This window comes from Clarias gariepinus, chromosome 20 (assembly GCF_024256425.1).
Source record: "Clarias gariepinus isolate MV-2021 ecotype Netherlands chromosome 20, CGAR_prim_01v2, whole genome shotgun sequence".
Lineage (NCBI taxonomy): Eukaryota > Metazoa > Chordata > Actinopteri > Siluriformes > Clariidae > Clarias > Clarias gariepinus.
In genome coordinates this window covers 12,093,980-12,109,823 of record NC_071119.1, presented here as the reverse complement: position 1 = coordinate 12,109,823, position 15,844 = coordinate 12,093,980, and the positions used below count along the sequence as shown (strand labels likewise).

Genomic DNA, 15,844 nt, shown 5'->3' with positions numbered 1-15,844 from the left:
GGTTTTCCACAAGCTCACAGTCTCCGCCCCAATTTATCACAAAGGTGTTCTATAGATATATATTCTATGTTGTTTATCTGATTTGTTTTGCTGTTATATAAATCGCTCTGTGCCTGAAATCTCCTGTCACACTGGCACAGGTCACCAAAAGGTCGTGTGAGTCCACTCGAGTTAATGAAAGTATCTGAGTGGCCTTCAAGAAAAAAAACAAGAAAAACTAGGGAAAAGAGCAATACAGGTGAAAACAGATTTAATAACGAGTGGCAGTCTAATCCTGTTGTGAGTGATAAAGTGAGCTCATACCTGTAACCGTCTATAAAGCTGGCGTTGACGTAGTCCGAGCCCTCCACGCCTCGGATCGGCTGCAGGCTCACGCGTGTGCTCTCGTATGGCATGATGTTCACCAGTCTGTTTTTAAACTTGTTGCAGGGCAGGTTGGCGCTCACAAACCGGGAGTTGTGTGCCCTCGCGTTGGCTAACCTCTAAATGACCCACAGGAATTCAGAATTAGGAAGAAGTCAAAGATCACTCAAACACTAAGGAGTCTAGTCTCCTTCTAATAAACCCTGCTCAGTTCATGAACCATGACCCTGCTCTTCATTTTATTTCCAGAACTAAAAACCATCAATAAAGAATCACTTGCGGGAGGGTGTGCTTTTATAGGAAAATAACCAACAACACAGTTTAACATATTTTATGTACAGTTACAACTGAGTAAGTGTTAAAAGACCACACTTATTATTTATTTGTTTTTAGTTAGTTGACAGTAATGTTGTGAAAAACAAGATTGCTCCAGTTACTGCATATTAAAATTATAACATTAATATTAAACTTATAGGTTACAGAAAATTATATATAATTTTATTATAATTATAGAACCCCCCTTCTGACCAATCAGACATTTAAAGAACTATACAGTACATACACATGTAAAGCTAAAATAAGTGAAATCATGGAGCTGAAGTTATTTGACAAGGAACAACTGTGACACGACCAAAGTATGACATCACGTAATGGTACAGACTCATATACAAACACCATCTGTGACAGAGAATTGCTCTTTACTTATACGAAGGACTGATCACTTGAATCTGAGTTACTTGGTATTTAATTTAATTGCTATTGTGCTCAATATACACTACCGTTCAAAAGTTTGGGGTCACTTGCAAATTCTTTTGTTTTTGTTTAGTAATTTATTTTCTACAATCTACAACAATACTGGGGATTTCAAAACTATAAAATAACTATAAAAATAGTATGGAATTAGGTAATTAGATAACAACAACAAAAACAACAGTTAATTGTTATTTTAAGACACAGAGGTCAGCCTTTTTGTAATAGTTCTTGCAAGAACAGTATTGTCAAGTGCATTTGCAAAATCCGTCAAGCACCATAATGAAACTGTCTCTCATGAAGGCCATCCCAGGAGGGCGAGACCAAAACCTACCTCTGCCGCAAACGAGAAGTTCATTTAGAGTTATCAGCCTGAAAAATTACCAATTAACAGCACCTCAGATTAGAGCCGTTATAAAGTCTTTACAGAGCATAAGTAGCAGACACATCTCACCATTAACTGTTCAAAGGAGATTAATGCATTTTTTGGCGCCTTCAGCAATACTTTACAATGTAGAAAGAAATAAAAATCAGGAACAATCATGGAGTTAGAAAGTGACCCAAAACTTTTGAACGGTAGTGTAATATAAAACTGTAAAGTTGTCATTTCTGTACATTGAAGATATTTGCGAAAAAATTATTTTGGAGGACATAAGATGAGTATCAGGATGTTTTTTGTCTGTTTGTGCACGCATCATGTAAAAACTACTAAACAAATTTTTTCTGAGTTTTCACTGGTTTATTTGGCCCAGCTTGAGGTAACACACAGGCTTTGTTATTATTAAAAGTATATATATATATATATATATAAACTTCTAAATTCTAAACTTGTCCATAACTGATACAAAATATGAAATGATAAAGAAATAACTTTAAAAAAAAAATTAGTTCATTTGAAAATTCAACAGATGGCGCTGTACGATTTTTCTAAAATGCGGTTATAAGTGTGCAATTTATCTAAAAAAAATCTAATGAACACATTCTTTACAGGAAGGTGTAAATACAATGTTCAGACAGACGCTTTACTTAATTGACTAGGGTTGCGAAAATCACATCTGTAGAGAATTTGCTTTGTGATTTGGATAATGATTTTGGATTTCTGTTTGAAAAGTTCTGTTGCTCTTATGTGATTGGGCTTGTAATGCAGATTTCCAGGGAATTTGCTTTGAGACTTGGATTTCAGTTGTACTGAACCTACTTATCATTTGACTCAGATGGATTTTCAGTACCTACTTCAGTTTGTGCTTAGTTTTCTTGTTTTTTGTTTTATATATATATATACACACCTCTTTAGTAATGTATATGTGCTGAGCAGACCTACTCACTTTAAACTCGTGCTCCATGGCGCTGATGTTGTCAGGCGGCTCGGCCTGCGTGAGTCTCTGGATGTAGGCGTAGAGGTTGCGTGCAGGCACCTCGGTGTTGCCGCAGGCGACAGCTTCTAACAGAGCGTCGTATATGAAGACGTACTGCTCCTCTGTCTGCACCATGTAGTTTCTCTGGGAGCGCATTAGCGTCACGTGACCGTACACGTCGACCGTCTTCTCCTGCTTCACGCGCTCCAGCATGGCATCGATCACGATGAAGCAGCCGGTACGACCCACACCCGCACTGTGATAGGAACAAAAATAAAAAGGAACAGAGGCATGAGGCCTTTCAATAACATTATTGGCATGAATCAATAACATTATTAATTAAATGTTTCCTCGGTAACTGATTACGAAAGGTATCACAGTGTGTTGTAAGTGTGTGTTCTTTAATTTGATGTGAGGTTAGTAGTGTGAGAGTCAGTACACCTGCAGTGCACCACGATCGGCCCGGCGTCTGGAGGATTACAGGCCTTGACCCTGCGCAGGAAGGCCAGGAAAGGCGTGGGGTGTTCTGGGACGCCATGATCGGGCCACGCTGTGAACTGGAACTGACGGACTTCCCGCTTTTCACTGCTGCCGCTCTGCTCAGCGCACACACACACACACACACACACACACACAGATATGTCAAAGGAAACCTCCATGAGGGATGTTTTGAGAGAGAAGAACACAGCGTGTGTGTTTGTGTTCACCTTAAATAGTGCGAAGGTCCTGACGCAGTAGGCAGCGAGCTCTACGGTGTCGAGTACAGACACCTGCATGAGCCCGTAGGTCTCTGTGCCTCGGCTCGGCCAGTACTGATCGCACTTATTCTGCACACAGCACAACAGACGACCTTTAACCCAGAATATCACATCAGGTGTAAACAGCTTCTACACACATACACACATCATAGAATTGTTTTTTTGAAAAATTATCCACTGATTCATCATCTATATACTGTATAAGGTGTCATGGCGGGTCTGGAGCCAATCCCAGGAGACTCCTTCTTACACTTTGAGCAATTCGAGGACACCAATTAGCCTAATCTGCATGTCTTTGGACTGTGGGAGGAAACCGAAGACTGAGAGGAAACCCAACATAAACACACAAGCCCTTAGCTCACCACTAAAGCCACTGTGTCGCCTATAAATCATTCAAGAATAATTAAAATCTGTAAATTCTCCTTTGTATAAGGCTTTATAAAATCCTGTAAAACAAAAAAAAGGGCATTTTACACACTTTTTTAAATTTTATATCTTGTCATGACGTGGATACTATACACACTATATTATTATTATTATTATTATTATTATACTACACTAGATTATATTGTGGTAAAAGTGGGATGAAATCCCTGGTTAGTTTCAGCTTCATATTTACTTACACTTATACAGTATAAACAGAGCATTTTTAACTTTTGACCTGTTCATGAAGGTGCGTCTTAACGCTGCTAACATGCAGTGATCAGGTGACTATCAGACCAGGACAGCTTGATTTAAAAAGGAGAAACTGGTAGAATATAGGAAAAGTCTCTAAACAGAATGAAAAGGTGAACAATAAATGTGATGCTAGACACAGGGAAAAAAAAGGTGCACAAGTGAGAGAGTGACAAAGGAGAAGAAATCTTGCCTTGGAGTAGAAATAGGAAGGCATCTGGAGAACAACACACAAACATATCGGGCTACTGAGTCACAGCTGACAGGGTGACTGGACCACATGAGGAAATGGTATGAATGAGCAATGTCGCGTCAGTGTTATTTTATAGAGATAGGAGTTAATAAGTTAATAAGGTCGTACTGTATAAGTTCAAATCAACTGATCCTGGGCCGACTTCTACAGTACCTCAGTCTCAAACTAAAGATATAAAATTCTTATTTTTTTAGTGATTAACAAAATTTAGAGGAAGAAAAAATAGTAAACTTCTACAACCTATGAATGCAGAAAAGAAATTTAGAAAATTAAATTAGAAATATACTGACAGATCTAATTATTTCCTATTATGAGAATAAAATAAACCAAATACAAGATTATTACACTAATTCATAGATATATTTCTTGCTATCTCTCCAACAATTAACTAAATACCATTTTTCAGAAGGTAAATAAAAATGATAAATATTACATAAATCTGTATACAATACAGTAGAACCTCAGTTCATGAACATGATTTGTTCTGATCGTAGACCGATTCAAATTTCCATAGTAATAAATGTAAATAGAATTAATCCATTCCCCGTATTTAACGTTTGATGTATTTAGTTTATATAAAAAAAATTACAACAAGGTATGAAAAAGCCTTGATTATACAAAAATAATATACAGCACTAAATAAAAAAAGAGGATTTTTACATGTAGTGTTCGCACACCTTTCTTAGGGAGACTCACTGACATGAAGTGTGTTCGAGAGGAGATTAATATTTGGAAGGAGAGTCGCCTTCCATTATAACACTTTGTCGTTTTCCTTCAGGGGGTTCTCTCTCTCTCTCTCTCTCTCTCTCTCTCTCTTTTATTTCTTGGCCCCTGGTTTGTATGTGGCAGCTTCCCAGAGAGTTTGGATTTATCGCGTTATCATTCGTAAGTTGTCTCGAAGCTGTTCAAGACAGTTTTGTTCGGATGATACATCTCGGTAAAGACTTGGACGTCATTTTACTTTGCACTAAATTCCTTGACCATGTGTGTGATATGCGACCGCGGACTGAGCAAAACCGACGACTTGAACAGAGACAAAATTTTTTTTGTTCATTTTTTGGTCGCAAACCAATTTGTTCTAACTCGTTCATGAATCAAGTATTTCACTGTATTTGAGATATTTTTATTTGCTGATGTCCTGCATTTTTGGATGTCATCTATTTATTTGTCTCTTATTGCATATTGTTTTTGTAACTCCGTCTCATTACGGAGGACTCGTGTGTGTTCGCTGATATTAAACTACATGAAATGTGCACCGTACACAAGTATCCTAAAAAAGTGTGTTTTGATTTGAAGTGTATTGTTCCTTAGCTCCATGGCTACACTGTTTCATTTTCTCCTCCTTTTATCCTTATTGTTACTTTTGTTACCCTATTGTTATCCCAGTGGTAATTTAAGCATTTTTGGAGCAACAAAGCCTGAATACAAAAATCAAGTGTTGCTCTGTCTGTGTGTGTGTGTGTATACATACTCACCCTTGATTTCTCCTCCAGCTTGGTGATCATGATGATGTTAGCTGTGTGCTGCTCCCACACCATCCTCCAGAAGTCACTGATCGTATCTGGCATGGGTCCCTGGGTGGCGATGTAGGCTCCTTGTCTCCGGTAGCCGTCAATAAAATTAGCATTGATGTAGTCGCCACCAGGCTGACCTAAACACAACCAGCAACAGAGGTGAAGATGAAGATTAATGAACATTGACTTAGTTTTAAACTCTAGAAAAAAATTTCACATAACACACACGCATATAATAGGCACCACAATATAACAATATTATTACGATACTTTGGTGCCGATTCAATTAAAATTGCAATTCTTTAAACATCCCGATTCTATGTTACATTTTTCCTCACATTTGTTACAAATTTAAACCTTTAAAAAAAGTTTAACGAGGAATTAAATGTACCCCCCTAGTTCCTTTCTAAAACATTAGTTTTTTCACTTGAAAACTACAAGCGCAACATTTAAACAATACAATTTAACTTCATTTAACATTGAATTAAAGATTACGTACTGTATTACTGCATCAAATGCCTCCAAAGTCTTATGACTCAACCTGACACTGACTCAAATGCATCTAAAACATTTTTCCAATTTTTGATTTTATTTTTCCGACTAATTAGCGTTCACTATAAGTGTTTTGAGACTGGTGTAAGCATGTGTAATGAGAGGGTTTTGAAACTAATTCGCTCTCAGAGTTTAGAGAGAAAAAGGCAGATCTGAGGCTTTTAACACATCATTTTTGATAATGTAATGGGATCGTTTATATCTGAGACCGATCGACCCATCGCCAGTCACGGCTCCAGTCGGTTCTGATTAGTGGCTGATCGACTGGCTCAAAAATGTAAAAGCTGTTTTAAAAAATATATATTTTTTACCAAAAAATCTTTCGTTTTTAGAATTTAATTTAGTTTTTAGTTTAGAATTTTATCCCAATCACACACACACACACTCACCATCGCTGTTAGACAACGCTACTCTGGTGTGGTCGTAGGCGATGACATTTGCGTAACGGTTCTTTGGTTTGTTGATGTCCAGGTTCGAGTGCTCCCAGGAGAACTGCTGTCCAGGGTCGATAGACTAAACATGGAAAAGGTCCAAAGACATTAGAAAGAAAAAACTGAAGGGCAAGAATTCGCCTCAGTTTGATTTCATGGTGGTGAAAAGTATCAGTGAGTATCGCTGTTTAGGACTGAGAGAAGGAACGTCGTCATCACGGACGGGAACATCACATGACCTCACCTCGTACTCCTGAGAGAACCTCAGACCATCGTTGGCTTTCTTCCTCTCTATGTAACTGGGCAGTTCGGAAATGGGGACTGGAGGATGACTGGCCATACCTGCCAATCAGAAAGCACTAAATGAACCATGAAAACAACCTACACACACACACACACACGTGACGAAGTATACACCTTACAGGTTATGGTTGAAATTAGTGGCACTTTCTGATACATGAAATGAGTGTGCTTTCTTTTTCTTAGGCAGTAAGAGAGAAGTAACAGGTTATCATCATCATCTTCATCATCACACAGGCGTTACAGTTATTTTTTTTAGTTTTAGCACTCGTCAGTTTATCAGCATTATGGATGACGTTAGATGACGGTTGTTATTGTTGTGTGTGTTTGTGTGTGTCTGTGTCTGTGTGTGTGTGTGTATCTATTCTCCTTGTCTTTAGCTCTATTAAGAATGGGTTAGTCTGGCCTTGTACTGTAGATGGGAGTTAAAAAGGGCGATATAATGAAAAAAAAATAAACAACCCCAACTAACTTGGTAAACGGCGATAACCAGAGGAACGCAAACCTAGAAAAAAAAAAGAAAGCAAAAACCTTCGATAACTTTAATTCTGTGTGGCTTTTTTTTTTCATGATCAGGTCGTATAGTGTGTGTTAGTTAACCAGCCTGTGGAAAAAAAGGAAAGAAAAAAAAATCGTGTGTTTGTGTATTACCAGGTGTTGGAAAGTTGATTCTGCGGAGCTCAACAGGGTCTGAGGGATGCTGGGAGTTCATGGCTTTGCCGCTGCTTGGGAAGCTGCACTTTCTGCCCTCTAACTCCGCCCGTTTCCTGTACAATAAAACCATATGCACAATATTGTAAATAAATAAATTAATAAATAAATTAATAAATCCTGTCAGTGTTGTGTATTTTTTTCCTTGCGAATTTCATTTTATATTCACTGACCTGTCCGGTTTGCTGATTTGCATCCAGGTCATAGGGAAAGAAAAACAAGTGTTAAAAAAAAAAAAAAAACAGACCACTGCACACCAAAATTAGTCATTCAAAGCTTCTATTGTTCTGCGCTATAATTGTTCTTCACGTCTTTCCCCTCCTACGTCTTTTCACGCGGTCTATTTACGTCTGTCTATTCTTTTCACCTCTTAAACAGGAGGATGAGGATGACTATGCTGATTATGAAGATGACAGCCAGCACGGGGCCCACCACCCAAAGCAGCCCCTCCTCCTCATCCACGATGGGCTGAGGCTCCACGTCTGAGAACGCCACGGGGTCAGAAAACGGGCTGGTCGAGTACACGGTCTACAGTAAACAACACACAACAAATAATTATGATAACTAGAACAAGTGAAACACATAGAGAGAGAGAGAGTGAAAGTGAGAGAGAGATAAACACAGACTGACTCACATTCTGTCCCAGCTCTATAATGGCCAGCACGAAGCAGACGTACTCCTGTCCGTTGAGAAGCTGTCGGTTCAGGAACACTCCATACACACGACCGTCTCCTAGCTTAAACTCGGACGGGAGATTCTGAAAGTAGGCACCGATGTACGGCTTCGGGTCGGCCTGTCTCCGCAAGCGCACCGATCGACTCGTACCGTTGATCATCCTCAGGAGCTGAAGGAAATATAATGTAACGGTAAATAAACTGAAGTGTAATACACAATGAATGTTGTTAGCTCCGCCCCCTTTGCAGCTATACCAGCTCCAACTCTTCTCGAAGGCTTTCCCTATCTTTACAAGTGTGTTTATGGGAATTTTGGAATTTTCTTTCAGAAATGCATTTGTGAGGATGTTGGACGAGAAGGCCTGTCTCACAGTCTCCGCCCCTAATTCATCACAAAGGTATTCTATCCGGACTCAAGTCAAGTTCTTCCACAGCAAACTCGATCACTCATGTCTTTATGGACGTAGTAGTTTGTGCACTGGAGTGGAGTCCTGTTCTAACAGATGTGAGGTTGTGTTTCAGGAGTTGTTCTCGGCCCCTACGTTTCAGTAAAAGGAACTCCTAATGCTTCAGCATACCAGGACATTTTGGACAGTTTAATGTTCCCAACTTTGTGGGAACAAATATACAGGTCCTTCTAAAAAAAAGGCATATTGTGATAAAGTTCATTATTTTCTGTAATGTACTGATAAACATTAGACTTTCATTTATTTTAAATTCATTACACACAACTGAAGTAGTTCAAGCCTTTTGTTGTTTTAATATTGATGATTTTGGCATACAGCTCATGAAAACCCCAAATTGCTATCTCAAAAAATTAGCATATCATGAAAAGGTTCTCTAAACGAGCTATTAACCTAATCATCTGAATCAACTAATTAACTCTAAACACCTGCAAAAGATTCCTAAGGCTTTTAAAAACTCCCAGCCTGGTTCATTACTCAAAAACCACAATCATGGGTAAGACTGCCAACCTGACTGCTGTCCAGAAGGCCATCATTGACACCCTCAAGCAAGAGGGTAAGACACAGAAAGAAATTTCTGAACGAATAGGCTGTTCCCAGAGTGCTGTATCAAGGCACCTCAGTGGAAAGTCTGCACAACGAGAAGAGGTGACCGGACCCTGAGGAAGATTGTGGAGAAGGACCGATTCCAGACCTTGGGGGACCTGCGGAAGAAGTGGACTGAGTCTGGGGTAGAAACATCCAGAGCCACCGTGTACAGGCGTGTGCAGGAAATGGGCTACAGGTGCCGCATTCCCCAGGTCAAGCCACTTTTGAACCAGAAACAGCGTCAGAAGCGCCTGACCTGGGCTACAGAGAAGCAGCACTGGACTGTTGCTCAGTGGTCCAAAGTACTTTTTTCGGATAAAAGCAAATTTTGCATGTCATTCGGAAATCAAGGTGCCAGAGTCTGGAGGAAGACTGGGGAGAGGGAAATGCCAAAATGCCTGAAGTCCAGTGTCAAGTACCCACAGTAAGTGATGGTCTGGGGTGCCATGTCAGCTGCTGGTGTTGGTCCACTGTGTTTTATCAAGGGCAGGGTCAATGCAGCTAGCTATCATGAGATTTTGGGGCACTTCATGCTTCCATCTGCTGAAAAGCTTTATGGAGATGAAGATTTCATTTTTCAGCATCACCTGGCACCTGCTCACAGTGCCAAAACCACTGGTAAATAGTTTACTGACCATGGTATTACTGTGCTCAATTGGCCTGCCAACTCTCCTGACCTGAACCCCATAGAGAATCTGTGGGATATTGTAAAGAGAAAGTTAAGAGACACAAGACCCAACAGTCTGGATGAGCTTAAGGTCGCTATCGAAGCATCCTGGGCCTCCATAACACCTCAGCAGTGCCACAGGCTGATTGCCTCCATGCCACGCCGCATTGAAGCAGTCATTTCTGCAAAAGGATTCCCGATCAAGTATTGAGTGCATAACTGAACATAATTATTTGAAGGTTGACTGTTTTTGTATTAAAAACACTTTTCTTTTATTGGTCGGATGAAATATGCAAATTTTTTGAGATTTTGGATTTTCATGAGCTGTATGCCAAAATCATCAATATTAAAACAATAAAAGGCTTGAACTACTTCAGTTGTGTGTAATTAATCTGAAATATATGAAAGTCTAATGTTTATCAGTACATTACAGAAAATAATGAGCTTTATCACAATATGCTAATTTTTTGAGAAGGACCTGTATATAGGTATATTTTGATATTCTATTTTTTATGTTTTATACCAATTCTTTTTATACATATATTTATTCATTTAATTTTTTTCTCTTTTCTAGTGTCGTTCGTTGGGGGACAGCAAAGAAAGAATTTTTCTTTACTGTGCATAAGACAATAAAACTTGAAATTAAAACATCTCTGTGATGAATTAGGGGCGGAGACTGTGAGCCAGACCTTCTCGTCCAACTTCAGTGTGACCTCACAAATGTGCTTCTGGAGGAACGATAAAAGATTTCCATAAACACACTCGTAAACCTCGTGGAAAGCCTTCGCAGAAGAGTTGAAGCTGTTTCAGCTGCTGCAAAGGTGGGTGGGGCCAACATTAATCGTATTAAACTCAATGGATTAAGCATCAGATGTTACTCAAGTTGGAGAAAGACAAGCGAATACTTTTGAAACTATTTATATAGTGTATAAATGAATAAAAAATAAAAATAAATAAAAGATGATTACCTCATCTAAATTTATCTCATCTGGATCGGTCCAGGGATTCTGGAAGTTTCCTCCTCTCTGCCTCTTCAGTGGGACGACGACGATATAGAAACCCCTATATGTGTTAAAAAAACAAACAAACAATCAGATATAGAATGTAAATAATGCTTGATTGAGGTGTTTCACAAAATACCATGCTTAATAACAAGAATAAAAAAGGACATTTCTCCTAAAGCATCCCAGGTCCTTGCTGAGAAACATAATATATATATATGCTACTATTTCATTAGTGACTTCTCGGATCAGTGGAACCACTACATTAACTTTTGTATAATAATGACGACGGCTAATGAAAAGTATGCTATTTTTATATCATTCAGCTACAAAAACAGACAAAACTACTGCTCTTAGAACTTGGATAATAAGCGTGATATCTGAACAGACCTGGCTTTGTGTCTGTTTTTAAAAAGTGCTTTTTCATTACTGGTCTGCATTAACATCATTAAGTGTGTTAAGAGTTGAGTGCACTCATGGTGTGCACGCGTGAGGGCTGGCTGACCGGACAGGGGCGTGTGTGTGAACAGAGGGCAGCTGCAGTGTCGCCGTGCTGTCAGAGCTGGTCTTCTCCACCAGCTGAGGTTTCCTGGGCATCAGGTTCGGAGCGGTCATTGCGTCGGCGCGGTGCTGCAGACCGTCACCGCCGTCTGCTTTATTGCTCAGGAGGAACGTGTAGAGTGACTGCGGCTTCAAATCGGTGACCCGCTGCAGCCCGAGACGCCCGTCTACATCTAGTTTGCGTCCGTTGCCGTATGATATCTGAAGATATTTACAGTATATATATAGATGTTAGATAACTAGAGTTTAAAGATATCAGAACAGTAAAAAGCTGAGAGATCTTACAATAAAAGTAGATGGTTTGTTCGGGGAGGTCCGAGACTCCCAGGCAAGCCATGCTGAACTCTTCATAGCAGCTTTCACATGAAAGTTCACAGCAAACACTTTTAAAAAAAAGAACAAAAACACTTTTTACTATTTTGTTCAGCCACAAATATGAGACTCAGAAAATAATCTGGAGATCCAGGTGTGAATGCAGTGTGATTAATGAGCGGGAGAACAATATAACAGTTGAATTTTCTTCTTCTGATCTTTATGTCTACCTACAGATCAGCGCCAGACTTAACAGGAAATCAATTTTAAATGTCTGGAGGAATTCGCTGGTGTCACACGCTTTACCTTAGAAAAACAGAACAAACACGTAACCAGATGATGTAAAAGTAACGGTTTGTGCATCTGCTTTGAAGTTCGAGTTACATTCCACGTCTTTTTCTATCACATCATTGATTGAGTTTCTGACGTTGTCGCTATGGTGACGGGTGTGCCCTCGCAGACAAGACTGGCACTGAGGAATCCTGACCCAGGGTCTGGAGTTTACAGTATTATGAATTTCTATACACAAAATAACAGAATAAAGTGAATTTCATGGGTTTGTGCGAGTGAGTGTCGTGTAAATAACTGCTGTCGACGCCGCCATACATCACTCTGGCACTTTATCACACAACAACATCATCTGGACTGAACTCATTTCTCATACATTTTAATTGAGGGTGATTGATGAACTAGAGAGGACACAAAGGTCAGACATATCAGTTCAACGATAGTGGCATCATGTGAAGCTTGACAAGGAGGAGGGTCTCGGACCTGTGACTCTCTCATCAGGAGCTCTTTAAAAATGAGATATGCACCTCTTCCATCCTGGTGTAAACCACCTGGTCCTTTCTGTGCGACAAGACGATGCCATGACACGCATATTCATGTCATTAAACTTAAGACAAGAACGTAAAATAAAAGACTAAACCAACTTTAATACTCACCACAAGAGGGCGTATGGTGACGTTACGCATCATAAAATGCGATACTGAACACCAACACGTCAGAATTATCTCTAGATTCATGTACGTGCATCAATGAATATCTGACTTTTTTTAACTCACCTTTAAACTGAGCTTTTTCCATTCTGCCCCATGTGACATTTCTCTGTGTGTCTATTAGTATGTGTGTCTTCTGCTCCATAATTTACCTGACTCGCTGAAATGAGCTTGGCATTGTGTGCTACCGCCTGGAGCCTTTTCTTGTTACTTTTAATTCAGCATGTCAAACAGACAAGCCATTAGGAAGACGAAAGAGCCGCTGTGGAGATTTCCTTAAGCTGAGTCGCCGTTTCTGACCGGGCTGCTCAAACTCTCATCACGCAGCTTGAGAGAGCTTTAATAATTCACCGGTGAGTTTAATCAGGTGTGTTGAGACTCTTTCAAAGCTATACAGCTCGAGTGTGAGGTCATTTTAGCTCAGGTTTAACAATGGGTATTCACTTGCATTTGATCAAATCGATCAAATCTGTATGGTAGGAGCTTTAAGTTTAATGTAACTTTACTGATATACTTTGCACGCTATGTGGTGGCGTGCGCCAGTGATGGGTGCTCAACCTTTTGTCGCTCCTTGCTCACTTCCTAGTCTCAATAAGTATGCAGCATCCCCTTCTTCAGGTGTGCGAAGGGGCGGGGGATTGTAGTGGCATGCGAGCGTGGTGATGTAACATGCTCCATGAACTTCAAAGGCACAGAACTGAATGCCACTGAATGCCACAGTTCTAGGACAGCCGCTGGGACTGGAAAAGGCTGCTGTGCTCCACGTTAAGGCCTCTGTTTCGAGCCGCCCAGCCGCCGAACGTCACAAGGGACTCCCCTTTGTGGCCGCGCCCAAGGTGAAAGAGGAGGGGCCGGTATATATACCAGCTGGACGCTGCCACACCCTCACAAATTTCTTTCCCTTTTTTTTCCAAACCCTTTCCTTTTCCCATTATTCTAAATAAAATGACCTTTTTGTGTCAAACTTTTCTTGCACCTGTGTTAAACCACAGCGTAGGAGGCGCTGCATGGCCTTTGGGTTGATGCGTCCTTCAATTTAAACAAACTGTTTTACTTCTTGTTTACGCCTCAGAAGCTGCTGACCCCTTCAAATACACCTAATTAACCCTGAAGTGGTAAACTGATAAGGCTGTGAAGCTGTGTGTGTGTGTGTGTGTGTGTGTGTGTACGTACGGGTTTGTGGAGTTTGTATGCTGAGCTCGCTGGTGAAGGCCCCCACGCCATGTTTACTCCGAGCGGCTAACTGAAACGCGTAGGTGGAGAAGGGCTTTAGATTCTTCAGTACGTAGCTGGAGCTCGGTTCAAACACGACCTTCTGCAAGAGGAAGAGAATTAAAAACTCAGCGGGTGTACACGTGTGTACGTCTTTATATGAGACTGTCTGTGTAAATATGCTGCACAGAAAATGGGTGAAAATGTTGCTTTTCTCTGTATAAAAGCGTGTTTATATATTTTATGACTTGACGCAGCTGTAAATCCTCTGATCAACATCGGTATAAAGATTTTGTCCGAGTCTGATTTGCTAATTCGATTGACCTCCATCAGCCTACTGTATCCTTAAGTCAACTTTTGTTCACTTCTCTCTGTACTCAGCATCCAAGATACATTAGTAATAATTATTCATGTTTAATTAATTAAAATTCATGGTCAAAGGAAAAAACCTGCACACATTACAACTACATGACATTTTATCTGTAATTTAGGTTCTCCTGGTTAAATATAATTATAGCTAAAGCAAGACAAAAATATAAAAATAAAATAAAATGCTAAATAATGGGTTGTGCTAAACCAAGTGCTATTTTATAATACAGTTAAAGTTGAATATTTAAAATATTTAAAAGCAAATGTGGACAAGAATCTCCTGTCATAATTACAGCTAGGACTATTTTACAGTGCAAAACATAAAAACAAGACTGAAAACAAAATAACAAATTCCAAATCAATACCAAAAACAAAATGACAAAACAGAAAACAACATAAAAAAATATTTTAAAAAACAACATATCCAGAAACAAAATAGCAAACTATTCAGCGGGAATTAGAATAAGAATTTTATTTGCAAAACCGCACCTACTTTTCTTTTCGGTTTGTTGAACAAATGCTGATTGGACGATTAGACATCTGTTTTTTAAAATATACAGAAAGTACTGCAGTATAGTCAAAGCTCGATTTGAGAAAAAATGACTAAAACCATCCCCTTTGTAAAACCAGCCTCCCCTTCAGATTAAAAATGCTGTGTATTATGTAATATTTGTTATGAAAATTAAGCATTAAAACTCTCTACATATGATCATCTACGACGATAAGCCGTTCTTGAAAAATGTATATATTTCGCAGTCATTTCATTTGGTTAGTTACAGTGTTGGGAGACGTTACTTTTTAAGGTTACTAATTACACTACAAAATTACTGTCATTAAAAAGTAATCAGTTAAATTACAGCGTTACTTTCTGACAAAAGTAACTAGTTCGAGTACTTTTCCATTGCAGAAAATGAAAACTCCTTTTTGATTCCTTATGCATGTTGTTTTAGTCAAGACCTATATAATTATTCTACCATCATCACTCAGCCCATAATCTGTTAACTACTAATACCCCTATCTTACCTACGCGGTTTCGTGCGGTGGCTGTAAGTACGGTTCATCATGATTCACCGCGAGTTTCGGTGCTGTGATTAGGTTTCCATCTTTCCGCGCATCAGTCCTCGTATAGTCAAACCGCATAGGTGAGATAGGGGTATAACAGTAGGAATAACAGAGGGGGCAGGTTCGGGGATGGGGCTTGTAGGACGACTTTTACACACACACACACTCTAACGAAATCACTGCTGTCTGGCTTAACTTAAATGGCGAACCTAACACGTTATTATTATTACTCATTACATCAAAAAAGGAAACCAAGTACTCTAACGCGTTACAC

The 15,844-nt window shown here is 39.5% G+C and overlaps 1 protein-coding gene across 1 annotated transcript in view; it reads right to left on the bottom strand.

Annotated features, from left to right (window-relative positions):
- The window catches only part of ptprdb (protein tyrosine phosphatase receptor type Db), a 92,742-nt gene that overhangs the window by 5,607 nt on the left and 71,291 nt on the right, over positions 1-15,844 (bottom strand). The window contains exons 13-28 of the mRNA XM_053479717.1: positions 14,101-14,242; positions 11,903-12,000; positions 11,562-11,818; positions 11,024-11,117; positions 8,297-8,506; positions 8,030-8,190; positions 7,836-7,847; positions 7,603-7,718; positions 7,424-7,456; positions 6,896-6,993; positions 6,610-6,733; positions 5,630-5,805; positions 3,176-3,295; positions 2,910-3,064; positions 2,439-2,724; positions 304-482 (exon numbers count right to left, since the gene is read on the bottom strand). Coding sequence (XP_053335692.1) covers positions 304-482; positions 2,439-2,724; positions 2,910-3,064; positions 3,176-3,295; positions 5,630-5,805; positions 6,610-6,733; positions 6,896-6,993; positions 7,424-7,456; positions 7,603-7,718; positions 7,836-7,847; positions 8,030-8,190; positions 8,297-8,506; positions 11,024-11,117; positions 11,562-11,818; positions 11,903-12,000; positions 14,101-14,242 — 2,261 coding nt within the window. The remainder of the gene's footprint in view (positions 1-303; positions 483-2,438; positions 2,725-2,909; positions 3,065-3,175; positions 3,296-5,629; positions 5,806-6,609; positions 6,734-6,895; positions 6,994-7,423; positions 7,457-7,602; positions 7,719-7,835; positions 7,848-8,029; positions 8,191-8,296; positions 8,507-11,023; positions 11,118-11,561; positions 11,819-11,902; positions 12,001-14,100; positions 14,243-15,844) is intronic.